This window comes from Cygnus atratus, chromosome 2 (assembly GCF_013377495.2).
Source record: "Cygnus atratus isolate AKBS03 ecotype Queensland, Australia chromosome 2, CAtr_DNAZoo_HiC_assembly, whole genome shotgun sequence".
NCBI lineage: Eukaryota > Metazoa > Chordata > Aves > Anseriformes > Anatidae > Cygnus > Cygnus atratus.
The window spans coordinates 200,562-227,321 of record NC_066363.1 but is presented as its reverse complement, the minus strand read 5'-3'; the positions used below and the strand labels follow the sequence as shown (position 1 = coordinate 227,321).

Genomic DNA, 26,760 nt, shown 5'->3' with positions numbered 1-26,760 from the left:
ATACTATTCTCTTTATAGTGTTCTCTTTAACACATAAGATTTTAAATATTACCTTATGCAGTCCAAGTGCCTCTCCTGCTAGGATCACCATAGACCAGCAAAACAGTGGTTGAAGGAACACAGCCACTCGTAACAAGAAAGTTTTACAGCTAGCTTGTTTTCACTCTTCAAAGGTTCCTTTACCTTCCCAGATCACAAAGCAAAATGAATGTTCTGCAGTTGCAGAGGAGGCAAACATAGCAAAGTAGAAGTGCACTGAACAGTTTTGTCCAGTAGCAAACTAGACAAACTGTGTTTGTCTCCTTGAAAATGAATGCATGAAGAGACAAACATGACAAGGTAGAACAACAGCACCAAGGGTGGCATAGCCAAGGTAATCTTGCTTCAGTACACATCTTACATTCACCATCTCTGCACTGCTTATCAGAATTGCATAGTTTAAATTAAGATCAACTCTACAGCTCTTTTTCCATCCCTCATCCCAGAGCCTATAAAGTTTAAAAACTATATCACTCTGCTTGGAAAGAAATCTTTATTGATTAAAAAAACAAAACAGTAAAACAACAACAAAAAAACAAAGGAGTCCACACACAAAAAAATAAAACCCCACAAAAACAGCCTCTCTCCACAGCCCATGCCTGTGCTGCAGAGCAAGGCTGGGAAAGCCTCCCTCCTCCCTTGACCTCACATGCCCTTCACCCACGGCTAGGCCGGGAAGGGGATGGAAAGTGACAAGTGTTAAGGTGCTGAGTAACTCCTGATGTTTCCAGTCTCTCAAGTACTGTTGGCCTGTTCCTGCTCAAAGAGGGCCATGGCTAAGTGCGAGCGTGATGCAAGCCCTTCCAAGTTACTGAGGACACAACGGTGGTATAACTCCTCACTAAGCCGGGGATTGCAGCTCCTCAGTGCATATTTCTGCACAAGCCCTGGCTCCACAGCCCGAAATAAGTGCAAACCAGAATAGTGGAGGAAGACATCAAATACTTCCATGCCCTCCAGCACCTCATCTCGGTCTAGGATATCAGCTGCTAGCTTAGTACGTGCTGTCATGTAGTCAGAGTTGTAAAAGCAGGCCTCAGCAAAGGAATGTCTGTCAAAATGCCCATCCCTCAGGAAGTCTGTGCTGGAGGAAGCAGTCTGCTCACCACGGTATACCAGTGCAGGGTTGAACTCTTGAAAATGCACTGGGAAAAAGACCTGCCAATTGCTGATAGTATTCATTCGGCAGCGGTTCAGGAACTCCATGTTGATTTCTGTCCAGACACTGGCCAAGAAGAACAGAGTGTCTACAGGATGCTTCTTTGAGACTATATCCATGAGTTTCACTTGTGATGGCACCTCAGTTTTGACACTAATCCAGGGGATTTTAACTTCTGCATAGCGTTTCTCCAGTTCTCCTACCATGGTCTTGACTCCAGCAAATACATCCACTTGGCTGACTCGCTGAGCATCGTACGGATGGTAGATGAAAAGCAAAGTCAGCAAGGCATTATCATGTGTGTCCAGTGTGTTCATAGCATATGTATCCAGGAAGTTCGCCACAAAATCCAAGTCCTGTACTGTCAATGGAAGCACCAATTGCACCCGCGTGGCCTCTGTTACATATGGCATGGGAATAATTTCTACCTTACTTAAGGGCCGCACCAAGCTCACTCGTTTGACCAGAACGTGACTGTGGCCCTTTTGGGTCACCGCCTCCAGCAGTAGGTCCAGTGTATACTCCATGCCCCGTGTGGGGTCAAAACGCCGGTAGCCATTCAGCAACTGCCGCTTGCTGAAGCGGAGCAAAGGCTGGTAGCGACTGTTAAGTTGCTCAAGTGCTGACTCAATAATGTCACTGATATCTGCTTTGCTGGCTCCAGAGAGCTCACACTTGGGAGAGCCATCAGGACAGGAGAAGAGGTACTGCTCAGTGAAGTAGTCCCAGCTGATTACCTCAAAACGTGTCTTTGGAAGAAATGGGGCATTAATCCCCACAGGCCACGTCAAGCCTGCCTCACCTGCAGGAGTCAGTGATGTCAGGTTCCTGATCTGCATCTGTGCAAAAAGAACATATACTGATGCTTTCTCAAGGAAGAGTGTCCATTTCCCACCCAGACCTGCCTCACCACCTAGAAGCATATCCTGATAGTATCACACCAGCTTTTGGACAGCATGGTATCCGAAATGCTACTTCTAAGACACAGGGCTATCTCTTGTGTCTGGCTGATGGCCACCTACAAACAGAAACAATCTTCTTTGACAGAGTTGAAAGAAAAGGAAACCTGTCCGGATAAGCAGTATTTGCAGATACCCCTCACCACATACCTGGAGTTCCTGGATCTCCTGGTAGGCTCTCTCCAGCTGGATCCTGCTGAAGTGCTTGTGCAGACGGTACATCAATGTCACATCAGTAACAGGGTGCACAGCAAGAGCTGCTTGGAACTCCTCTTCTTCCTCCTTTTCTGGCTGAGCATTTTTGGCCAGTTCATAAGTGTGATAATGCTGACCCTGAAGTGAACAAGAGCCAGGAAGACTGGCATGGAACTCTAATGTTCACAGCGAAGCCTTCCCTCACCCAAGACATGCATCCGCCTCTCTCTCTGTGCTGAGTGCAGTACCCAGAGACAAGAACACAACAGTTACCCTCCATACCCTACCTCCATAAATTACATGCCTGTTTACTTCTTAGTACCAATGCATCCTTTATCCAACCTCCAAAAAACAAAGCATGTGCTCTCTCCCCCAACTTCTCAGCTTTTGTTATGGGCGTCTCCCTTGTGCTGCCACACCAGACAACCCTTTCCTCCCCTAACCCAGTAGGGTCTCACAGAAAAGTTCCTTTGCTGAGCAGCAGGGACTAGCAAGAGCATGGGTTCTGTCAGACTTAGCTAACGCAAAACACTGGGGAGGGAGGTAGTACCTGGAGCTGGGAAATACAAGAGATACCCAGGAAATCAATGATGCAACGCCCCAGCCACTCGTCTGGGCGCACACTAAGGATCTCGTTGCGGCAGCTGTCCAGGTGAGGATGGAGCTTAAGAAGCAGGCTGCGGGACAGCAGGTAGCCAAAGCCACCGTGGCAATAGCGGGCCTGCTCATCTCCCCCGATGAACTCCTCTGCTCGTCCCAGGTAGACATCTTGGTTAATGCTTAGGTGTGTCACCAGAGCCTTGACCTGTTCAGCCTGTGCATAGGTGTCATCCTGCATGATGTAGAACCAGTCATAGTCAGAACCAAAGTGCTGATGGATATAGTACATGGTCTCATACATAAGCCAGATAGGACGCTCATCTCCATGGGCCACAAGCACCATGCCATGAGGCACCTTGGCACTGCGCAACCCCGTAAAATACAGCAGGCGTGGGAAGTGATGGGCTACAGTCTTGTTCACTGCCACTGCCAACGTATTCAGGGTAGCCTTGGAAGTCAGCACTGCCACAAACAGTCTCTCATGGAATCCCAATTCTGTCTGGATGTAGCGAGTTCTGTAAGGGAAGGATAAAAATTGAAGTACACTAATTTAGCGTTAAAACATCCTCATTACAGTCAAGTTACCTCTGTAACTGCTCAGTCACTTGGGGTAAGACTTTATCTGTTAGAGTCTACTGATGGTGAGAACAGTTAAGCCTAAAAGGAGAGCTTTAAGAGCAGATTCACTAGTAAAAAAAATAATCACATTTTAAAAAAACACTTGCTTCCTTCAAGGAACCTACAACCTCACATTACTTATGCAATCTAGGAAACTGTGCAAGTCAAAAAAAAAATTAGAGGTAACTACTAACAAGTGATACAAGTTATTACTAATAGCTTAGAACTCTCCTAATGAACATACTGGTTAATATGTTTTCAAGAGTAATTTAACACACTCTATTAGATGCATATATCTCAGTCTGAGACTTTTTTTTAAATTCACTTCCGCGCTCCTTTAAGATAGCGAACTAGGCCACTACATCATGCTGTTACAACTGTGCTTTTTTTTCTTTAACTGATTTGAAGTTGCAGAACTGAATGCCATTCATATAAAGTTATTTTCCTCGGGAAAAAAAAAAAAAACACATTGATTTTACCTGAGCACTTTCTTGTAAGGCTTGTTGGGGTCCCTGTAGTACGGCACAATCCTAGGCCTGAAGTCCTCGTGCCCCTGGCCCGGCCGCCCATCTCCGGCCTCCGGCTGCGCTCCGCCGGCGGGGGGCCCGGCCCGGCCCACCGCCCCCAGGCACGGGTCCTCGCCGCCGCCGTGGCTCCAGGAGGCGCGCAGCAGGCTCAGGCTGCAGCCCAGGGAAAGGCCCAGCACGAGCGGCAGCACGGGCCGCAGCGCGGCCAGCAGCGCAGCCAGGCGCATGGCGGCGCCCGGCCGCGGGGGGGGTCGGGTCGGGTCCGGTGCGGGCGAGGGGGGCGGCCCCCGGCCCGCTACCGGCGGGACGGGCTCACGGAGCCGCTCCGGCGGCCCTGGGACATCGCCGGCGCGGGGACGCGGGGCGGGCGGCGGCGGGGCCTGCGGGCGGCGGGCGCGGGGCGGCACCGGGCACCGCCCCCGGCCTCAGCGCGCGCGGGTCAGCGGCCGCGGGGCGCTCCCAGCGGCGGGCAGGGCGGGCCCGCGGCAGGGCCGGGGCCGTCCCGGAGCTCCGTGCCAGCGGCGCAGGGGGACGCAGCGGCTGCCGCCCGGCCGCGCTCCCGCCGCTGCCACCTCAGCCGCCTCATCGCCGCCCGGCCGCGCTTCCGCTTCCCCTTTCCTCTATGGTGCCGCGGCGGCCGCTCTACCTGCCGCCTGCGTCGCCTCTATGGTAGCGCGCGCCTGGGGCGGGGCCCGGGCGGGCGGCGCGGTGCACGCCGGGACGCGCAGTGCCCGGGAGCCGACCGCGCGCTCGGGGCCGGCCGGGGGCGGGAGCGCGGCCCCCCCTCCGCAGCGCGGCGCGGCCGCCCGGCGCGGGTGACGCCTCGCGCTCCGATTGGCCGCTGCGCCGGGGGGCGGGGCGTGCGCACGCGGTGGCAGCTGTCCTGGTGCGACAGAAGGAAAGCGCCGAGCGGCCGGTACGGGCGGCGCGGCCGGGCCTGGCGCGGCGGCGGAGGCGGAGGCGGAGGGGGAGGAGGGGGAGCGGGAGCGGGCCGGGCCGGGCCGGGCCGGGCCGGGCCGGGCCGGGCCGGGCGGGTGGGGCGGCGCGGGGCGGGCGGCCGGCCCAGAGGGGGGCGGGCGGCCCTCGGCCGGGCCCGGCGGCGCCGCGTGCTCCGGGCCGGGGCGCAGAACTGGGGCGGGGCGGCCCGGTGCGGGCCGGATCGGCGCGGCCTAACGGCCCGTGTCGCCCCGCAGCCGCTCCCCTCCGCCCCGCCATGCCCTCGGACCTGGCCAAGAAGAAGGCGGCCAAGAAGAAGGAGGCGGCTAAGGCCCGGCAGCGGCCCCGCCGCGCCCCGGAGGAGAACGGCGATGCCGGGACGGAGCCGCAGGAGGCCCGGCCCCCGGAGGCCAACGGAACGGCGCTGCCAGGTGAGGGGCGGCCGCGGCGCGGTGCTGCCCGGCCCCGCCGCTCCGGCCGGGACTCCCGAGCGCAGCTGCCGGTGGGTGCCCGGCCTGTGGCGGTGCGCCCCGTGGGGCGGGCGCTGCCCAGGGGCCGCGCTGGGGTCGGCCGGGTAGCGCTGTGGGGAGTGTGCAGCTGGGGCCTGCTCGTGGGCAGCCGCCGTGCGCGTCTGTTCGTGCCCGTGAATCGGTGAATCGGGACGCTTGGTCTTCCTCATGGAGTACCCTGCGGGCTTGCTCTTGTGCTGCACCGAGCCTGCTGCGGGGTCTGCTGTCAGAGCTGCTCTCTCCCTTTAGAGCCAGCAGGACACCTGTAGTCTGTGCGGTGCCTTTGTGCAAAGTGTGTGGCTGAAGCGTTCCCTAGGTTCTCTCTTGAGGTTTGCTGAGTGAAGACAGGGGGTGCTGATAGCATCATCTCCCTCACAAGCAGATACTGTCCTGATCTTCTGGTATTTGATGTCCAGACCTGCCTTTTTTTTTTTTCTCCCGCTGCAGGAACCACTGTAGGGTCTGGTTTCTTAACTAAAAATAATGATATTGCAATGAACTTCCCCTCATCCGTTTTTCTGGGGTGCATCTGGTTTGCAGAGCCTAACCTCCCTAAACGAAGTAGGCAAGGTAAAGCTCACTGATAGTTTATTTGTGTCCTTGGTTCAGCTGCCTGGTGACCCATGGACTGTCGGGCACACCAGTTTTTCTCCAGGCAGTGAAGACTTCAGGCAGTGTCAGCAGTGCGGTGTTTCAGGAGGCGCCGAGTGCGAGATCCGGGGCAGCCCGAGGCCGGGGGGCATGCTGGAAGATGCCGTCTCCAGCATCCAGTTTGTTGCCGGCACCCCCGTGATCCTCCACAGACTCCTGCGTGCTGGTGCCGCCGGCACGGACGCTGTGCGGCCGGGCTCCGACCGCAGGCCCCCCGTCGGTGCCCGAGCGTGACCCCGGCCCGGCGCCCGCAGCCCGGCGGCGCCCGCCCGGTGCCCGCCCGGTGCCCGCCCCGTGCCGCCGGCTCCGGGCGGGGTCTCGGCGCCCGCCCCGCCCGCTGCCGGACCGAGCCGGCCAATCGCCGTCCGCTCCCCCGGCTCCTTTGCATGTCGCCCTCCTATTGGCGGAGCCTGGGCCGCGCGGCGGCGGCGCGGGACGCGCTTTGAGCGCTCCGAGAGCGCGGGGCGCGGGGCGGCAGGGGCTGAGCGGGGGGGGGGGGCAGCGGGGCTGAGCGGGGGGGGGGGGGCAGCGGGGCTGAGCGGGGGGGGGGGGGCAGCGGGGCTGAGCGGGGGGGGGGGGGCAGCGGGGGCTGAGCGGGGGGGGGGGGGCAGCGGGGCTGAGCGGGGGGGGGGGGGCAGCGGGGCTGAGCGGGGGGGGGGGGCAGCGGGGCTGAGCGGGGGGGGGGGGGGCAGCGGGGCTGAGCGGGGGGGGGGGCAGCGGGGCTGAGCGGGGGGGGGGGGGGCAGCGGGGCTGAGCGGGGGGGGGGGGCAGCGGGGCTGAGCGGGGGGGGGGGGGGCAGCGGGGCTGAGCGGGGGGGGGGGCAGCGGGGCTGAGCGGGGGGGGGGGGGCAGCGGGGCTGAGCGGGGGGGGGGGGGCAGCGGGGCTGAGCCGGGGGGGCAGCGGGGCTGGTGGCTCGAGCAGCCCCGGGGACAGGTCGTTGGGCTGGGCAGGGCAGCGCGCTCCTTGCTGGCTGCTCGCTGTGCAGTAGCTATGTGCCCAGGATGAAACTGCCTCGTGCCTCTTTGCGCCCACCTGCTTTGCTCGTTTGTGTACCTGGTTTACTTGCAGCGCGGGTGCTTTCAAAGGGGGTACCGTGCCGGTGCAGTTTACATCGTTTCTCCTTCTTGGCTAAGTCACGTCCTGCCTTGCTGACCATTGTTTTTGCTGGGCAAGTGGCTTTGCCATTTGTGAGGTGTTGTGTGAGATGTTGGCAGCCAGGCGGTATCCCTTGCTGACCTGAACACCAACAGTCTGAACACCAGGATTCTGCTCTGAGCAGCTGGAGCATTGCTACGATCCTTAATGCTATTTGCTTCTTCAGATGGCAGGCAGGGTCTCACGAAGTAGTAAAAATCGGGCTGTAACGTGGGGCTGCAAATGGAATGTTAGCAAGACAGGAAATATTTGCTTATACTGTAGGAGGAGAGGAAGAGGGGGGTCTACAAATGGACACATTATCTTAGTAGTTGGTAGGGCCTCTTCTGATGTTGCTGCTTCTCTTCTCACATCTTTCCTGTTGCTTGTTCCCTGCCCAAGTTCTGTTTAGGCCAGCCCTGTCCTTAAACTTGCAACCAGAAGTGTTTAAGCCTTTTCCCTGCCCCAGCCCTTTCTGCATTGAGGGATAGTCCTACCGTGCATGGATAACAGGTTAGCTGTTCTGGCTACTCAACGGGTTTTAATGGTCAGCTATTATTTTTAGAGTGGGTGAAAGTTCCTCTTAGTCCATTTTATATCCATTTGCTGAGCTGAAAAACTGAGTACCATCATTTCTAGGCTTCCTCGATATTTCTGTAGAAAGAGACACTGGTTGTTTTTGTTGTCCTGCTTATATTGGTTTAGGGGCTTATGGAATCATAGAACGGCCTGGGTTGGAAGGGACCTCAAAGATCATCTAGTTCCAGCCCCACCCGCCATGGGGTTCTTGTGTGTTTGTAATTCAGTAATACTTCTGGTCTGTCTCTACATATAGAGGTGGATGCTCTTACGAAGGAGATGGAGGACTTTGAATTAAAGAAAGCTGCTGCCCGTGCTGTGACTGGAGTGCTGGCTTCCCATCCCAACAGCACTGATGTGCACATCATTAACCTCTCGCTGACCTTCCATGGCCAGGAGCTGCTGAGTGATACAAAACTTGAGTTGAATTCTGGGAGGCGCTACGGCCTGATTGGACTCAATGGAATTGGTAAGCTGTAGGGCACAGAGTCATGGGTTTCTTGGAGCTCGGTGAAGGTTCTGTGCTGCTGAGAAGCTGGACGGATTCGGGTGGTAAATGCTGGAAGCCAGACAAAGGGCTGTTAGACACGATGGTTTCACCTCCCACATCTCCCCACCCAGCAAGACCAGTTGCTACTAGGACTATGAGGTTGCATCCTGCCTTTGGACTAAGCATTTGGACTTCATTCTGTGGAGAGTAGAGTGGGATGCCTGGGCTCTGTGAATGTCTGATTCCTGTATGGAGGCTTTGTTTAACAGTGTCAATAAATTCAGTGATGATGCTACTAGCCAGAGAACTTGCATAGTATGGAAGAGTAGGGAGTGTGTGATCTAGTCTGAATGGGAAAACAGCTGTATAATCTCTGGAGAAGATGGTGCTGTACCTAGAGAGATGCAGAATATGGGTGTAATCGATGAGCTAGTAAGAGTGATGAGGTGATTTCAGGTTCTCTAGTGATGAGTGCGTTACTTTCCTACATGGTAGAAGTCTGTAGAGTCTGGTGCCTTGGTAACAGATGTTAGACCTGGTTAGACAGCAGGAAATACACAGCGGAAATACAGCTCCCTAAGTCTGGGTAAGGGCTGAACTGCAGTGGCTCTGCTAAGTCTCTAATTCCTCATGGGCAAGAAATTCCTAGGGATTTTCTTGGGTTGGAAAAGGAGGGAATCAGCAGGATCTGACTGCATTTTGTCTGTTTCTTTGTGACATATCTTACTGAATACAAATAATTGTGGAGTGTCTGTCTGCACACAGGGAAATCCATGCTTTTGTCAGCTATTGGGAAACGAGAAGTGCCCATTCCAGAGCACATTGACATCTATCACCTGACCCGAGAGATGCCTCCCAGTGACAAGACCCCTCTACAATGTGTGATGGAGGTGGATACAGAGAGAGCCATGTTAGAACGAGAGGCAGAGCGTCTGGCTCATGAGGATGGTAAAGCTTTTCAGAGTCCCTGTGGACAAGGGACATTTCCTCCACTTTCCCTTCCCACTGAAGAAAGGGTCTTACTTGGGTTCCTTGGCAGAGTTTTTACATATTACTTTTTCTCCCAGCTGCCCGGTACTAGTTGAAAAGTCCACTTCTTTAGATGAAATTATCCAATTATCCAGTGTGACTTCTTAAGAAGCGTCTAAGTCATAGGAGTGGATGGGGCTGAATAGTGGTGAAGCAGATGGACTATGAGCTTTCTCAGCTGTATAGATGTGCAGCTGAGAGCCAATTACTGTTAGAAGTGCTGACAGGCTCTTTTTCAGCGGAGTGTGAGAAACTCATGGAGTTGTATGAACGTCTGGAGGAGCTGGACGCTGACAAGGCAGAAGCACGGGCCTCACGTATCCTGCACGGCCTGGGGTTTACACCAGCCATGCAGAGGAAGAAGCTGAAGGACTTTAGTGGTGGCTGGCGAATGAGGGTGGCTCTTGCTAGGTGAGTGGTATACTGCCGGCTGCCTCCTGGGAAAATGCCTGTCTGATCCTGATGCTGCAAAGCCACAAACGCAGTTCTAAGAACTCAGAGGAGAGCAGAGAGACTTTGGGTACCTGCATTTACCCTGTGCTGTCATCTCCCCTCTCCTTTTAGAGCCCTCTTCATTCGTCCATTCATGCTGCTGCTAGATGAACCCACAAACCACCTTGACTTGGATGCCTGTGTGTGGTTGGAAGAAGAGCTGAAAACGTAAGCATGAAGGAGTTTGCAGCTTCCATAGGTTGTAGTTTTCTGCTGGAACATCTTGTCAGCATGTGAGCAAGTGCTACAGGAGTAACTGTCTATAGTTCTTCTGGCTATGTAACTATACTGCATTACTAATTATACTTACATATTTTTAGTAGCTTAGTGGGTAGTATTGGTGATAGGAGGGCGGTTGGACTTGTAGGTCCTTCCAACCCTGTGTTTCTATGATTCTATGATACCTTGTGCTTGCTGCTACATGTTTTTGCAGAACGGTTCTTGATGCAAGGGTAATGAATTCAAGATAAGTCTGTCTCTTCCTTAGTGAAAAAAGTGAGAAATACTGGTACAGGTTAAACTTACTTCCTGAAAGCCAGGAGCAGACCTGGGAGGCGTGTACCAGCACCGTGTGCTGTACCAGTAGTGTAAACTTTCTAGACCTGGCCTCCAGCTCAGCTTTTTGCATATTGTTTTTCTCTTCACCAACTGTAGTGTCTGCGTTTGTTGGTTTCATCTTGTTCTAGTATGTGGATGCAACTGGTTTTTATTAAATAAAGTTAAAATGTTAATGCTTAAGGCAAAAGATTTAGGAATAGCTGTGAAGTCTAGGTTATTTGGGTTGTGTGTTAAAAGGACTGTGCATATAAGCACATGAGAAGGGCTTTTCATTTGCAGAGGTTATTCTTTCAGCTGTGTCAGTTGAACATTTTGTCTGTTTTATATATCAGGTGTTTTAGGAAATTTGAATTTGAACCTCTCTCTTTTTGGGAGGAGGCATTAGCCAGTCATTTTACAAACTTGGAAAGGAACCTGTGATAGAGAACCTAAGAGATGGTAGTCTGTAAAAAGGTGAAAATGAGAAGCAAAGGTTGAAACTTCTAAGAAGTGTGACACCAGTGGAGTTCTGCATCAGTAGCAGTAGTAATCCACCACAGAGGTAGCCAGCTCTCGACTCTTCATTAATATGGATGAAGAGTGCCTTATGGTGAAGGATGTATTAGAAAGCTGGTCATCGCTGCTTTACTGCAGATTTCCTAAAGTATCTCTAAGGCTTCTATCTTTTTGTTCTTAATCTGGCTGTAAACAAGAGAGATCTGTTGCATGTAAATCCTTTGTCACCATCAGGGCCAACAAGCAATTCTTTTCCTAGCTTAGTCTCTATTAAGTTTTGTGGTGCCACAGGTTCAAGCGGATCCTTGTGCTGATATCCCACTCCCAGGACTTCTTGAATGGTGTCTGCACCAACATAATCCACATGCACAACCGCAAACTGAAGTACTACACAGTGAGTGAATGGTGTCTTGTGCAACTAACAAAAACAGAGGAGCTGACCTCTGGGGCATGTCTGATGTTTTGTGGTCCCTCTCTTTAGGGAAATTATGATCAGTATGTAAAGACTCGCTTGGAACTAGAAGAAAATCAAATGAAGCGTTTCCACTGGGAACAAGATCAGATTGCTCACATGAAGGTATCTGCCTAGCTGCATGAACATCTTTCTGCCTATGCAGCCATACACCTCTCTAGCCTTTGTATCATGGCTTTTGGCTAACTCTGTATTTTGTTGCAGAATTACATTGCGCGATTTGGTCATGGTAGTGCAAAACTGGCCAGGCAAGCTCAGAGCAAGGAGAAGACCCTTCAAAAAATGATGGCTTCTGGATTGACAGAGAGAGTGGTGAACGATAAGGTGGGATCAAACGTGGGATTGCATCTAGAGATCAGTGTAGGAAACTTGGGCTAGATAAGCAAAATGAACTTTAGCTGTTGGCAGGAATGGCTGACACAGCTGAGAGCAAAAGTAGGATTCCCTTCCAGATTCCTGTACTGAAGATAGGGTACAGCTGAAGAGTGGAAAGAGGAGACTTTTTTTTTTTTTTCCAACGAAGAGAAGGGGATTTGTCGTACCAGTAAGGCCATTTTGTAGACACAGAAATGAATGTCTGAAAGTTGGAGAAGATCAGGGAGGATGCTCAAAGCAGCTCCTGCTAGCTTGAAGAGTATAAGCACCCATTTGCTTCAAAGGAAAAGAAATAGGGAATCATTAGCCAGCAGATAAACCTGTGAGTGAGTTGCCAGAGGGAACAGGGAGTGAAATAAAGGGATTGATCTGTATGTGCTCCAGGGTGTCTAACAAGTGGATATTCTGTGTTGACAGACTTTGTCATTCTATTTCCCTCCCTGTGGAAAAATCCCCCCTCCTGTCATCATGGTGCAGAATGTAAGCTTCAAATACACCAAGGACGGGGTGAGTATAGGGAGTGTGCATGGGTTGTATGGAGTTTACTTGTATCCTCTGCCTTGTAATGGGGGCTTTTGGGTAAGCTTTCTAATCAGGCTGCAGCATATCACCAGTGGATCAGATTTCTTGTCAGTGTTAATGCTGAGTCTGCTGAAGACAGAGCTTTACAGGTGCAGCATGGAGAGTCTAGGTAATAATGGAAAGGCATAATATGTCATAATTTATGTGGTTTGCAGCCATGGATCTATAATAACTTGGAGTTTGGGATTGACCTGGATACCCGTGTAGCTCTTGTTGGACCCAACGGAGCTGGAAAGTCAACACTGCTGAAACTGCTCACAGGAGAGGTATGCTCCCAGCATTGTCTACCCTGTTCTGGCCCTTTATTCTTTGGGTAGTCTTCAATGAAGCTGCATTTATTTATGAGAACACCCCTATCAGACTTTGGAAATCCTGAAGTCTTGCTGCAGTATAGGGCTTTTTCTGTCATGCTGTATGTTCAGACATACAGAGGGCTGGCATACAGTGAAAGAAGGGATTTCATGGTGAAATACTTCTATCTTCTCTTTTTAGCTGCTGCCCACAGATGGGATGATCCGCAAGCACTCACATGTAAAGATTGGTAGATACCACCAGGTACTCCCTATAGCAACTACCACGGACATGAAATGCTGAGGAAAAAGCTGACAGGAATGGGGAATCTTGTCCCTCTATTTCTGCTTCTAAGGCCCATCCTGCTGCTGCTTTTCTATGCCTTGAGCTTGGGGAGGGAACTGTTCTTTTGGCAGAATGGACTCTAGCCAATGTTCTTGCCCTGAAAAGAGGCTTGCTGTGGTCCTTTTCGTTTAGCCTCTCACCTTTTACTGGAGAGATGGTTGCCCAAGCTTGATGTTGGACAAGCCTGCTATTCTGAAGCAGCACTCCTGCTCCTGAAATGGAGACTGCTTCCATAATGTTTCGGCAGAGTGAATGTGCCAGGGGTGGGATTATCAACTCGTGGATTCTGCTGCTTTGCTGGCACCAGAGAGGTATAAGGGGGGAGATGGGTGGCATGCACAGCCTGAAGCTGGCTTTTGTTTTCTGTTAGCACTTGCAAGAGCAATTGGATTTAGACCTCTCACCCTTGGAGTACATGCTGAAATGCTACCCGGAGATCAAGGAGAAGGAGGAGATGAGAAAAATCATTGGCAGATATGGTCTGACAGGGAAGCAGCAGGTCAGTATGAGCTGTTGAGGTTTTCTTCGTATGCATTAGGGAAGTAGAGCTGTTGCATTTTCTGTTGTTCTACAGATACCTGACAGTGTGATGCAGTATACAGCATGGTGCACCACAGCATCTAAATGGTTTTTCCATCTCTGCCTTTAAAATTGGAGAAAAAATAACTCATGGCTCACAGTAACTTACTTTGCGTTGCAGCAATGTGTGGGTTGGAATGGGTGACCTCCTCGGAACCCAGGTGAAGGAAGACAGGTTGTGGCATAGTGCTAGCCTCAATTATATTTTAATTATTACTTGAACTAGCTTGCTTATCTCTATTTCTGAGATGAATGCCAGTCAGAAATGCCAGAACATATTCTCAGCTGGGTGTGGGGAACACATGGTTCAAGCAAATGAGTGTAGAATCTCTAGTGGTGCTCTAACTCTAAACACGCCACGCTCCTGTATATTACATTTTGGTGGGAGTTGTCATTATCATTGCAGTTAGCCTTGATTTTTACACTGTTCTTCTCCATTTGTCACTCAAGAGGTTGAGAGTAGGTTTAGGCTTTTGTCAGGATGCAATGAACATTAGGCAGATCTCAATTAGCTTTCCTTTGGAACCTCTAACACAAGCTGAGTCTTGCTATGGACACCCCTTTTTCAGAAGCCTCTGGAATTCACTTGTTTTACTGGTAAAGGAAGCCCAGTCTAGTTGTAAGCCTACGTTTGTCCTCTTGTGTCATGTAGCTGCAGCAAACATAGTTTGAACTGTGAATATTTTGTGGTCAGTGTGGTGTCTAGGAACTGGTGCTATAAGGTACCCTGCAGAGCTGCAAATAGTGTCTGTGTTTGTCAGGTGAGCCCCATTCGGAACCTCTCTGATGGGCAGAAGTGCCGTGTGTGCTTTGCATGGCTGGCCTGGCAGAATCCTCACATGCTTTTCCTCGATGAACCCACCAACCATTTGGACATAGAAACGATAGATGCTCTGGCAGATGCTATCAATGAATTTGAAGGAGGAATGATGCTCGTCAGCCATGACTTCAGACTCATCCAGCAGGTAAGAAGAGTGGTGAATTTTGGCAAACCAACTTTCCAACACTGAGTAATTAAAGCAAGATGTTTTCAGCTGTTTTCAGCTGTTCCTTATCCTGAAAAGATGTGTGAGTGAAAAATAGCACTGCATATGATTCCCTTGCCATGTGCATGTGGAATAATTACCTAGCCTTGGAAAACATTTAGGCATGTGAAAGAAAAAAAAAATGCTAAAAGTGAAGAATAAGTTAAATGGAAATCATGACATGTGGAGGCTTTAACTAGATTGTTTTAAATGATACTGGAGTAGTTCTAGCAGTTTTCTTTATCACTCAATCTGTACAGGTTAAGGAAGTCACTCCATATACACAGAAATGTCAGGTGCTGATTTATCAACTATAGCTTTGTCTGCAAGTTCAGATACAATTTTATTTTTCAGTGCAGCATATCCAGGTAGTTCATGTCAAGAACTACCTTTTCTAATTCCCACCTTAGCAGGAAGTGAATTTCTTCTTATTCCATGAACAAAAAAAAATGTGGAGGGTTCAAGGACTGTTAGTTCTAAAATCCTGTATAAATTATTCAGAAAACTCCAGGTGGGATATTTCACTGCAGATATCTTTCTTTGGTAGTCAAATGTGTGAAACTTAATAGACTCCTTGCTTAATAGACTCTCCTTCAGAGAGTAGATTTTGGTTATTTTATATTTTCGGTAAAATTATAAAATGCTGCACTATAAACCTCCCTTTCCTTGTGTATTTGCTTCCAGGTTGCGCAGGAGATCTGGGTCTGTGAGAAGCAGACAATCACAAAGTGGCAAGGTGACATCCTCGCCTATAAGGAACATCTCAAGTCAAAGTTGGTGGATGAAGATCCACAGCTCACCAAAAAGACCCACAATGTGTGAGCTCTAGAGCAGTCGGTCAGGTGCTCTCTGTGGAGACTGACAGTGGCCAACATGACTCACTCACCTGCCGACTGGAATGGGACTCTGCTGCTATCTCTGTGGCTGTGTTCTAGGATTGCTGCAATACTGCTTCCCCTTGACTTGCCTTGCACCTCTGTATCTGGACAGATCTCTTCTCTCCTGATCTGGCTGCATTTGGGCAACCATTTCCATATTTAGATGATGTCCCATCTGAGCCAGGCCTTGGAATCTAACGGTCTGGGGTCGTGGCAGTTAGGGTGTCTGAGTTGCAGTGATACAGAAGTGGAGACCCCAGCCCAGCTTACCCTGCCTCCTCCTTCCCAATTTCTGCTTCAGTTTAGATACTTCACTTCAAACTCCTCTGGCCTTGGTTTGTTTTTAACTATTATTTAACAGTGTAATTAACAGATCTGCCTGAGAATCCATCAGTCAATAAAGAGGGAAGAACAGTCTTGTTTTGTGAGCTGTAGTAGTTATTGGGGCATGCTGGGGCAAATCAGCCAGTACCGAGCTTTACGAGTAAGGATGCAGGGCTCTCTAATATGAAGTGAAGGTTTGTTTCTTTACTATTACCAAAGTCCTCTTCTTATGACCAGAATTTGTGATATAAATGAAGGTGTGAGTACTGAGCTCTGGAATTGTACAGAGCAGAGTACGGCGATCCTTGCAGCTAGGAAAACTGCTAATCCACATGTTGAATGCTGGGTTTTCCAGATAATGACAGAAGAGGGAGCAAGCCACACATGCTTTTTTTTTTTTTTTTAATTTTTTTGCTTGTTAATAAATACAACTTTGAAAGGGTTCTGAAGATTGGAAATTAGAGAGTCAATGTAGATCTATAGAATACCAGGGCTTGTTCTCTACAACAGAGCAACTTAAATGCATGTTTTTTCCTTCACCTTGAATTCTATGGGTCTAATATGAGGCTCTTATTAAATCAGGATTTTTGAACTATGAATTAATTATTTCTTCTTTCCAGGTTTAACTAAACAAAACTAATCAGCTAAAGTTAGTTTAACTTTTTTTTGTCGTTTTTAACATTTTTTTAGAAAAGTTGTTTAAACTGCACTTTGCCACAGCAGCTTGAATAATTTCTTGAATAAAATACTTCTTCATGTGTTTTTAAAACAATGAGAAGACACTTAAGAAAAAAAGTAGCAAATCAAACTAAATACATTCTTAAGATCATGAGTTATCATTTTCATTACTTATGACACACGAGTGTGGCAGCACTGGTCATGTGAAAGGTTCACGTAATCCAATAACCTATTCCAACAGGACATGTTGACAGAGAATTTGAAGAACAAGACAAAAATGTAGTTGTACTTTCTCAGATGCCAACTGTCTGTGGCTCTGGCCTTTTGAGCAAAGTAATTTTGCTCAAAAAAATCTTCCCTGCCCATGAACAGGGGGTTTGGAGTCAGACGATCTTTAAGGTGTCCCTTCCAACCCGAGCTATTCTATGAAAGTATTCCCTTGCTTTTTTCCAAAGGGACCATCCAAGTTGTAGACTGCTGCTGTAGAAGCACTGTGTATCATCCACAGGACAAATGTCCTAGGGGGAGCTGCTTCCAGTAGATACTGCAGAACATTTAGTTTTTTTCAGTGTTTCTAGCAATGATTGGAGATTGAGGGGGGGAAAAAAAGTGTTTTCTAAGAAAATAATGCAGATTAATATAAATGCTGTTTAAGTTAGCTTTGCAGAAAAGTCTAGATTGCACTGAAAGGTCACTTGAATGAATATGTCATAGTGTGGTACCTGGAAGCTAACAGAGGTAGTGATGGAGAAAAAGCAAACTGCACACAAGTAAGTGAGGTAAAGACTGACTGGTAGCACAGAATTTAAAATGAGAATTGATGAATGCAAGTTTTTGTTAGTTCTGCTCTCTAGGTTTTAAAAAGATGTTGGTGAGTTGAAAAGGGTTGCAAAGTAGCTATGAGAATGATGATGTCTGGAAGTCTTGCCTGAGGCTATAGCTGTTCCTTTTGCTGTTGCTTATTCTTAGTAAAGGCTTGGCAGTGACTCTATTACTACATTTCACATCTGTGTAGTCAAGGGCCATGGTGGCAATAATAAATGCAGGTTATAATCTTAGACTGAATTCTTTGGGAGTGGTAAATTCTGAGGAGGGCATAGGAATATTGGGATGAGAGAGCAAGCGTGATGGACAGTAGTTGGAGAACTCTTGTAGGCGATGGAGCAATGTATTGGGTTTACATGACAAGGTTTTGGTAGTTGGGGGCTGCAGGGGTGGCCTCTGTGAGAAGAAAGCAGAAGCTGCTCCATGTTAGGTAAGAGACGGTTCCAGACAGCTCCAAAGGGACCCGCTGCTGCCCAGAGCTGGACCAACAAACAATGTTGTTTGCACCCCTGGGAAAGCAGAGTTAAGAAAGGGAAAAAAACTGCTGCACAACAGCAGCTGGGAGAGCGAGGAGTGAGAAACAGCCTTGCAGACACCAAGGTCAGTGAAGGAGGGGGAGGACGTGCTCCATGCACCGGAGCAGAAGTTCCCCTGCGGCCTGTGGAGAGGCCCCTGGTGGAGCAGGCTGTCCCCCTGCACCCATGGGTCCCACACGGAGCAGATCTCCACGCTGCAGCCCCCCCGTGGAGGAGCCCCCGGTGGAGCAGGTGGATGTGGCCTGGAGGAGGCTGTGGCCCATGGAGAGCCCCCGCAGGAGCAGGCCCCGGGCCGGAGCTGCAGCCCGTGGAGAGGAGCCCACGCAGGAGCAGGGGGTCTGGGGGGAGCTGCCACCCGTGGGGGACCCGTGCTGGAGCAGTTTGCTCCTGGGGGATGGACCCCGTGGTACGGAGCCCTGTGGGAGCGGTTCTTGAAGAGCTGCTGCTGCCTGTGGGCAGCCCCCACAGGCTCAGTTTGGGAAGGACGGCATCCTGTGGGAGAGACCCCATGGGGAGCAGGGGCAGGTGAAGGAGCGGCAGAGACAATGCATCAGGGACTGACCACAGCCCCCACTCAGTTACCCTGTGCCGCTCAGGGGGAGGACATAGAAGAGGTTGGGTGGAGGGGAGATGTTTTTTTAGTTTTTTTTTTTTTTTAGTTTCTTGCTGCTCTAGTTTGTTAGTAATAGGTAATAAATTTCATTAATCTCCTTATGCTGCATCTGTTTTGCCTGTGATGATAATTGTTGAGTGATCTCCCTGTCCTTATCTCAACGCTTGAGCCCTTTTCATCGTATTTTCTCCTCCTCTCTTTTCTCCTCCTCCCTTTGAGGAGCAGGAGTGAGAGAGTGGTTGTGGTGGAGCTCAGCTGCCCACCTGAGTAAAAGCATCACAAGCAAATAGGAGAGTTATGTTAGCTGTCTGCTGCTACAAAGCAAGAGAATAAATTCTGAGTTGCAGACAGATTTCTGATTTAGCAAACAAGTCCATAGCTACATGTTCAAAGCAAAAGTAGCTCTAAATGCACTAGAGGTCACAGTATGCCAGGATTTGTAAAATTGAATATCTGTGCATGTTTTAGCAGTCTAGTTTTTCAGCCTTGATTTAAACCTGTTCAGTGCTGGCAGTTTGTTAGACTGCACTGAAGCAGCTCTGGCAGACGTATGTCCTGGAGTACTGATTGCTGTGTGAGAGGCAGACACTAGCCAGGGCAATGGCACTTTGCAGTGTTTCAGCTAGGGCTTGTCTAATCATGCACAAAAGCAAAACTGTATCTAGACAAATTAAGAAAATTGCTCCTTATCTGTTTGAATGGTAACTCCTACAAAAGAACTGTCCTAGAGCCTCTGCACAATTGCTCTTGCCTGTAGTCTAAAAGAGAAGTTGCCTATAACACAGCTACAACTAGAAGTGGCAGATATAACTTCAAGTACAGTTGTGTGATTCCCTCATCACTGTGGTCAATACATACACCACAAAAATAGCACAAGGATGAGTCAAGCCAAACACACAGCTTCCAGAATGGACAGCCACTAGCACATGCAATATAAGGAAACAGATTTGTGTAAAAGTAGTAAGAACGTGTTAATTCCATAAATATGGAAACACAAATTTGACTATACTGCTCAGTGGATGAGCTTCCATCCTTGCTATACGATGGATCACAGTGTTCAATGCTGTCACTGATCCACGTCCACCAAAGGGTTTCCTTCTAACTTAAAATTTTCTCAAAAAAAAAAAACCAATACAATAAAAACAATACAGACAAAAAATATGTGTGTATAACTGCCAATGCCAGACACAGCTGCAGCTGGGGACAGGTATCACTTATAACACATAAAAACTTCTTTAGCATTGGAGATCTTCTGTGTGCTCTGACTGATGGAAAAGGTAAATTGTTCCAGTCACAGTGAACACTCTGCACCCAGCTAAAGCATCTCTGCCATTTACAGCTTGGTAAATCATTTGGTGGGTAGAACATACATCAGAGGGGGAAGCCCTGTGCTGTACCTAACCAGTGCATGGCCTCTTACAAAAGAAAAGCGGTGATGTTGCTTGCTCCTTACTCCCAGTATGAATCATCCACTGTCTCTTGATGTTGACGGACATCAGTGTATATGCTACTTCTATTCCCAGAAGGATCCTGCTACCTCTTACCTTCTGTGCCCAAGCCTCCACATTCCCATTTCTCTCCTCCCATTCCCCTCCACAGATGTGCTGGCATGCATGTCCCACATGTTCATTCACATTTCAGTTGATGAGTGCAAGAAACCCCTCTGTCACTGTGACTTCTATTTGCACTAGGGATGGGCCATCAGATGCCTCCCCACGAGGACAGGCCTAGAACAAAACTGAATTCAGTGAAATGCTATTGGCCCTACTGACAGAGTGACTGATGCAGTATGTCTCCCAAACTCAGCCCTTGGAAGATGTCATTTGCTAAAGATTTGCCATGTGAGCAATATAATGTAAGCCCTTGCATAGGAGACAGTGTGCAGGGCATTGCAGAGATATGGACGTCCCCTCAGCTGGAGCTATATTAGTATTAGCTATATTAGTATTGCAGTTTTGCAAAATATATGTTTTGGTGCCTGCTGAGAGAAAGGCTTCATTTTCTCTTCTCTTCAGACTAAAGTAACACAGCTCTACTATGTTGCTGTGCTTTTTGTTTTTCTTTTTTCCCTGGCGCAGCCTAATTTCTGTGTCATAATTATCACCACTAGTGTGATCATTGGTTTCCAAGACAGATCAAAGACACACTCAGGATGTCGGTCCTCTCCTCCCGCTGCTTCCTTTCCGTTCTTCCCCTGAAAAAATCTCTGTTGTGTGAAGCAGGCAGGACTACCCAGGCCAGGCTGGCTGAGATGTTATCTGCAGGTTCGTGCCCACTGCGCGCCACCAATAAGCACACAGAGTCAGAATCCACTGTGGGAGGAATACTGGCTGTTAGGAGGTTGTTCATAATGCTATCATTCAGTCACTAGACCAATGTTACATTCATTTACTGAGTCTCAACTGACTGTACCACCTGTTCCACAGCACGGAGGTGGCCCAACACATTTGATTCTGGAGGCAGTGCCTTGAGTACTCCAATTTACACCCTTCCACCAAAGCAGGAACCCTCCTTTCACCAGACCCCTGGATGGACCCAGAATTAGCTCTTCTCTGGCACTTCTGCCCCATGTGAATGGGACACTACTGTTCTTATGCATGTCTTTGCCAATGTTACCCTCAAACTTCTCAGGTCTGAAAGTTTAATTGAATCAGTTAATTCCAAGTGCCTTTCAGGCCAGCTGCCCTGTGCTTAGTGCCAAGTGGAATCATCAGCCACAGATGTGCATCCCTCCCGCTCCCTGGGGACTGCACCTGGGGCAGGTGAGGGGCTGCTGCCTTTGCTATATAACCAGCCCCATGGTAACTCATGGTTGCTCTGTTAGAGCTTGCTTGGGGGGAAGGGGCTGAGATGAGTGCAGAGGCTGGGAAGAAGCGTGGTCATGCTTCCACTTCTGGATCTGCTTCTGGAGACAGGAAGTCCAAGAGGAAGCCCAAGAGAAAGGAAACCTATTCAGTCTATATCTACAAAGTACTGAAGCAAGTGAGTAAATGTTTCTTTAGTGTTAAGAACTGTTTCACATGTAAAGTTACTTCTGCTCACTGTATGTTAACTCTGTAAAAAGGAAAAGAAGAAAATGTGCTTTTTAGTGAGATAAAAAAAAATGAGTGAGACAGTATAAAACTCCAGCTGAGTCTAAAATGGGGTGTGGCAACAGATCTCTCAGTAGGAGATGAGATGGATCTAGATCAGAAAGGGTTTCATAGGCAGAATGAACTCTACTGTATGGCTCTGTATAAGGAAGTAAATTAGGAGAAATCAGTTATACCTGTCATTGTCCCTATGAGTAAGTATTAAAAACTTCATAATTTCTGGAGATTTTGAGACTTCTCAGCCTATGTTGGAGAGAGGAGAAAGACTTTGGAGAGGTGGCCATAGCTTGGAGCAGTGGGGCACTTACACTCCTTGTAGGGTTGTTTCCCCTGTGGACTTTGCAGAGGCTCCTGGCAGTGCAATGTCACAGCCAATGCAGTACCACAGGGACCTCTTCAGTCCAATGGAACTGGCATGCAACGTGAGAACCTGGGGGGGTGGGGTAGGAAGAGGAAGGAGGGCCCTTTTCCTGGGAGTGCTGGGTCCCTGCTGCCTGGTGATGGTGATATGACGCAGTGCTTGATTACCATTTCACAGGTGCACCCTGACACCGGTATCTCCTCCAAGGCCATGAGCATCATGAACTCCTTTGTCAATGACATCTTTGAGCGGCTGGCTTCAGAGGCCTCACGCCTGGCCCAGTACAACCACCGCTCCACCATCACCAGCCGTGAGGTGCAGACGGCTGTGCGGCTCCTGCTGCCTGGCGAGCTGGCCAAGCACGCTGTCTCTGAGGGCACCAAGGCCGTCACCAAGTACACCAGCAGCAAGTGACCGCCGCGCCACAATAAAAGCTTTCTGCCTTGGCTGCACCCTATCTGTCATGGCTCTGTGGGGTTGTGTTGGGGGAGGGGGTGTCACTGTTGGGGGTGGGTGCTGCTGGGGCCCAGGTGGGCACTGGTGGGGCCTATGCAGCTTAAATTTAAGGGTTTGGAACATAAGTAACTGAAGTGGCTTATAGAGAGAAGATTGTATCAAATCATCAGCTTAATAGATAATGTCACAGACTTGTCACTTCTTCTTTTTAGAAAGAATTGCTTTGGCTTTAATTAGCTCTATATGTTATCTAGAGCATCCAAGTAGCACATAGTTGTTTCTGAGCTATCTAGTTCTCAGCAAGTTGTTAACACAGATCATGGATGGTGACTCTACTTCTTGTGGAGTCCTGTGGGATTTGGTATTCAGTCTGATGCAACAGTAAAAGCAAAATCTGCAAATACACTTTAAAAACACAGATGATGTCTTTGCCTCACAATTTATAATGCAAAGGTTAGTTTGACCTCTGGACATCAGGATTGTTTGGTTGGGCTGGATGGACAGCTGTTCTTTTGAAAGTGAACAAAACCAAGTAGAGGCTTCAGGGTTTTCTTGCAGAAAGGTAGGGTCATCCTGTGAAGAGGGTGGGTTCCACCACAGTTCTCCGAACTCTTTTTTTTTTTTTTTTAGTTTTTGGGCTATTGATTGCAAAAGTCTTATGTTGTCTTTGAGGTTCCTATTGTTTTTCCTCAAGTGCTTCCTGACTGTGCTGGGCCTCTTTGCACCAGTCCAAGTTATCAGCATTCAGTTTATCTGTTTGTACCAGAGTAGAGACAAAATTCCCTGTGTCAGTGGGACAGTTTACAGTGGGTAGAGTTTTTCTTATAAGCAATTTTCAAAAGTCTATTTTGTCCTAGTGAAAAATTTTCCCTTTCAGGTATGGGAAAAAGAAATAGTGCAAAAGGGAGCTGGACTGGCAGGAGACACAAAGGGGATTTTCTTTATGGAACTTCTGAATGTCATCTCTCTTCTTGCTTCCAATGGCTTTACAGGGAACTTTGTTCAGCGGGGTTATAAACTGGGCTGGGACTGAGGGTCCTGTGCTCTGCCTCAGACCATTATGTTAATGACTGGTCCTGGCCATGTCTCAAGCTGACAAGGAAGTTTGTATTCTCAGGTACTTCCTACCTGAGTGAGCCAAGGCCCTGAAGGGAGCATTAGTGGATTCCGTTTGCTATAGTGGCCTAGATGGGGCTTGTGCAGCCCAAAGGGCTGAGAGTGAGTGCTGTGTCCAGACTAATGGTGATGAGATGATTTACAAAGTTGCCCCCAGGTTTCTACATGGAGATGTTACCTCTGGGTCTATTGTAGAATAGAGGAAAGATACGGACTATGCTCCGAGCTGAGATATAGTGGAGGTCCTTTGCCACCTTAATGGTGGGACTGGATGTCCCCATTCCAAGGTCTCCCAGTGGCAGCAAAAATGGGGGTAGGAGTATCAGGAGGAACCAGAGCTGTGGTGGAGTCCAGGTTACCGTATGTGGGGCAGTCTTGGACTTCACAAGGCTTGTGAGATGGTGATGAGTCTCATGAGCTATGGAGCCATGACAGGTGCTTGTCTTTGTGTGATCAGGGCCAGTGTGTCTCAGCAGCGTGGGTCATGGACAAGATGCTCCCAGAGTACAGGAGGTGGCAGAACTGGGACTGAACACATCACCTCTGGTCCCAGCCCTATTGCTCCAGTGTGGAGATTGGGGGTGTGTGTGATGAGGTTGTACTGGGTGCTCTGTTTTCTCCTGACTGTAGGACAGCATAGAATAGTGCTCTTTTCCTGTAGTGCCCTGCCACATAAGCTGGAACTGGTCTGGAGCACAAGTGTTAGAGCAGTATCTCACCTGACAGGGCTGTAGTCTTTTTATTCCCTCCAGCGGTTGCAGCCAGTCGTGCTGTGGGATGGCTGTGCAGGTGGTAGAGCAGATGTGCCTGGGGTGCCTGTGAGACAGGTTCATGGGGGAGATTCGATGGGATGTGGAGTGTTGGAAACAGGCCTGGGAGAGTCCAGCCAAAGAGCTGGGTTGTGGGCATGCTGCCATTTTGCATCTGAAAGGTCAGCAGTCCCTCTCCTTGCCTGGGCTGTTCTGTTGCTCCCTATGCCACCGCTTCTGCATCTCCCCAGCGGCACTTTGGTTTCCCCAGCCTCAGATGTGCAGTCATGCTTTTTGTGGGATGGAAGAGTGCTCATAAAAAGCTTGGAACTGCAGTTCTGCTTCTGCCCTGAAGGTGGTTCTCTCCGACTGCCTGATCTCAAACGTATTTTTTCAGCATGAGCAGGAGCCTGGTGCTGCCTAGCTCGAAGCAGACTGCCTTTGGACCATATAACATTCCTTCTGTGGTAGCCTGGCTACTAGATAGCTGGCACACTGTGTGGGTAAGGTGCTGTTATACTGGGAGACAAGAGTGGCTGTCTCCTGGCAGGTCCAGTAGAGCATCTAGCACTGGGTGAGCCCAAAACGGGTAAGGCTTTAGTGGTGCAGGTGCTTGATTGTCCAATACTGCAATCTGTGTATCCCACTCCTGCTTCATGCCTCCAACACTTTTTTTTTTTTTTTGCTAGGGGCCGAGAAGGATGGAGTTGGTGATTGGCCCCAAGTCCCTTCTACATCACTGTTTCCTCACAGATCTGGAAGGGCCTACAGCACAGATGCATCAGGCTTGGGTGGCAGAAGGAGATGGTTGGTCTTGGAATGGCAATTTCTGCACTGAACCTCTCCAGATTGTCTTTTCTGCATTACCCCTGTGGGGGCAGGTTCGACTCTCACTGTGCAGGGGTCACGCTACTTGTTTCCCCACAGTATGTCCACATGGAGCTGCTCTGATAAACCTGCATAAGATGTTGTACATGGTCTCCCTCTCTGGAGGGGCCACTCTTTATGCTTCCCTGATGCTTTTGTGAGGACAGCTTCTCAGCTCAGCTTCTTCCAGACTGGAATTGTGGCTCCATGGCAGTTTGTGCCCTGGTGCTCTGTTGGATCATGAGAGGTCTGGATGAAGTTGTTTTGGGAGGAGGGAGTAGGCTGTACCAAACAGCAGGGAAATTGGTTGCTGTAAGAATGATCCAGAAGCCAGTAAAAAAGCAAACGTTAGCTTGGAGCCCATGCAGGTACTCTTCCAAAGTGTCATGGGACTGCCTCAGTCTGTGCAAGTCTGTCTTTCTCCAAGCCTCCCAGTGAGGCCTTATTACTGCAGTGCAGCACTGTCACATTGCACATCCCCGGCCCTATGTCCATCTGCTTTGATCTTACTAAGCTGAACATGTCCATGGGCCAAAAGCAACCTCTTTTTTGCCTTGGTGCACTTTTCAAATCCTCCAAAAGAACACTATAGCTTGATAAACTGAATCAAAGTGTTCAGAAAAATATCAGTAATTCCTCTGTGGTCTGCTTTCCTTTTGCATAAGAGCAATGACTTAGGAGTCTGTGCTCTTTTCTCTCATAGTGTGGAGTACCATGGGGCGCATCTTACTGGTCTGTGATGAGTGAGGCAGGTCTGGAGAGGGGGAGCTTTTTGGGCAATGGAGGCTAGCACCAGCGTGCAGACCTGTGTGCATTTCTATTCCCATGTTGTTGTGTCTCTTGGCAGCAGTGCTGCCAGGTGGCTGCTCTGGTGCATCATTAGATGTTGTTCCAAATAGCATAGGCAGGAATGGTTCAGCACTCAGAGGAAAACAAGCTGGTGATGGATAGCTCTGGTGATGCCAAAGCTATTAAAGTATGAACCTCTGAAGTACAGCCAGGGTACCAGCACAGCAAGGGACAGTGACTTTCTTCCTCTCTATGCTCAGCTGCTAGAGATGGAGAGTGGGGTCAGTGCTGGTCTATGTCCCTTCCCTATTCTGGTTTGGTCTGACACAGGGTGTTTACTCTGAATAATGTCAAGTCCCTAACTCATGGCAGCCCAGAATCCCTGCCTGGAGAATGGAAAAAATGAATGATGATCAAAGGCTAGACAGACACTCCCCCATGAACACACACATTGCTGTCTGAGGCTTTGTTATTCCTGATACTGCCAGCACTGTAAAGGGACTAAGGATCCATGGCATTCTTGGAGCTGTTCGACACCTATGCTCCCCCCAGCAAGGATTGTTGCAAATAGTTTGTTTCCTTGTTTGTTGTCTCTCTTCATACTCTGTTCACTCTGGAGTCTTGGATGTAGCCAACAATAATGTTGCTTCCTTCATCCCCTCTGCCAAGGACTGCAGAGTGGGGATGGGAGAGTTATTCACAAGTCAATTTTGTGAGTCGGTCTTCTTTGATATCTGTAATTTCTAGGGCCAGATAACAATGTGGGTCAGAAAGAATGCCTGTTCTAATGGCCTGTTCTTGCCCTGCATTGCCTCCTGCCAAACGTGGAGGAAGACT

General features: G+C 49.4%; 3 protein-coding genes across 4 annotated transcripts; 2 read left to right on the top strand and 1 right to left on the bottom strand.

Moving 5' to 3' along the window:
* Positions 1-513: 513 nt before the first annotated feature.
* CHPF2 (chondroitin polymerizing factor 2) lies at positions 514-4,340 on the bottom strand. Its single transcript, XM_035554451.2, has 4 exons — positions 4,050-4,340; positions 2,903-3,467; positions 2,308-2,490; positions 514-2,037 (listed from the first exon to the last, which is right to left on the bottom strand). Exons 1-4 carry the CDS (start codon positions 4,322-4,324, stop codon positions 775-777), a joined length of 2,286 nt encoding a protein of 761 aa, XP_035410344.1. The 5' UTR covers positions 4,325-4,340; the 3' UTR covers positions 514-774.
* A 542-nt stretch (positions 4,341-4,882) lies between these two features.
* ABCF2 (ATP binding cassette subfamily F member 2) lies at positions 4,883-15,934 on the top strand. Of its 2 annotated transcripts, XM_035554265.1 has the most exons (15): positions 4,883-5,013; positions 5,291-5,464; positions 8,163-8,375; positions 9,162-9,344; positions 9,665-9,836; positions 9,990-10,085; positions 11,262-11,364; positions 11,452-11,547; positions 11,647-11,766; positions 12,235-12,324; positions 12,555-12,665; positions 12,892-12,954; positions 13,406-13,534; positions 14,376-14,579; positions 15,324-15,934. In XM_035554265.1, exons 2-15 carry the CDS (start codon positions 5,311-5,313, stop codon positions 15,459-15,461), a joined length of 1,872 nt encoding a protein of 623 aa, XP_035410158.1. In that variant the 5' UTR covers positions 4,883-5,013; positions 5,291-5,310; the 3' UTR covers positions 15,462-15,934. The 2 variants fall into 2 exon arrangements, with proteins under 2 accessions (XP_035410158.1, XP_035410159.1); XM_035554266.2 differs by lacking the exon at positions 4,883-5,013 and having other exon boundaries at positions 5,177-5,464.
* A 5,409-nt stretch (positions 15,935-21,343) lies between these two features.
* On the top strand, positions 21,344-22,360 carry LOC118251725 (late histone H2B.L4). Its single transcript, XM_035554264.1, has 2 exons — positions 21,344-21,475; positions 22,124-22,360. Exons 1-2 carry the CDS (start codon positions 21,344-21,346, stop codon positions 22,358-22,360), a joined length of 369 nt encoding a protein of 122 aa, XP_035410157.1.
* The last annotated feature ends 4,400 nt before the right edge of the window (positions 22,361-26,760 follow it).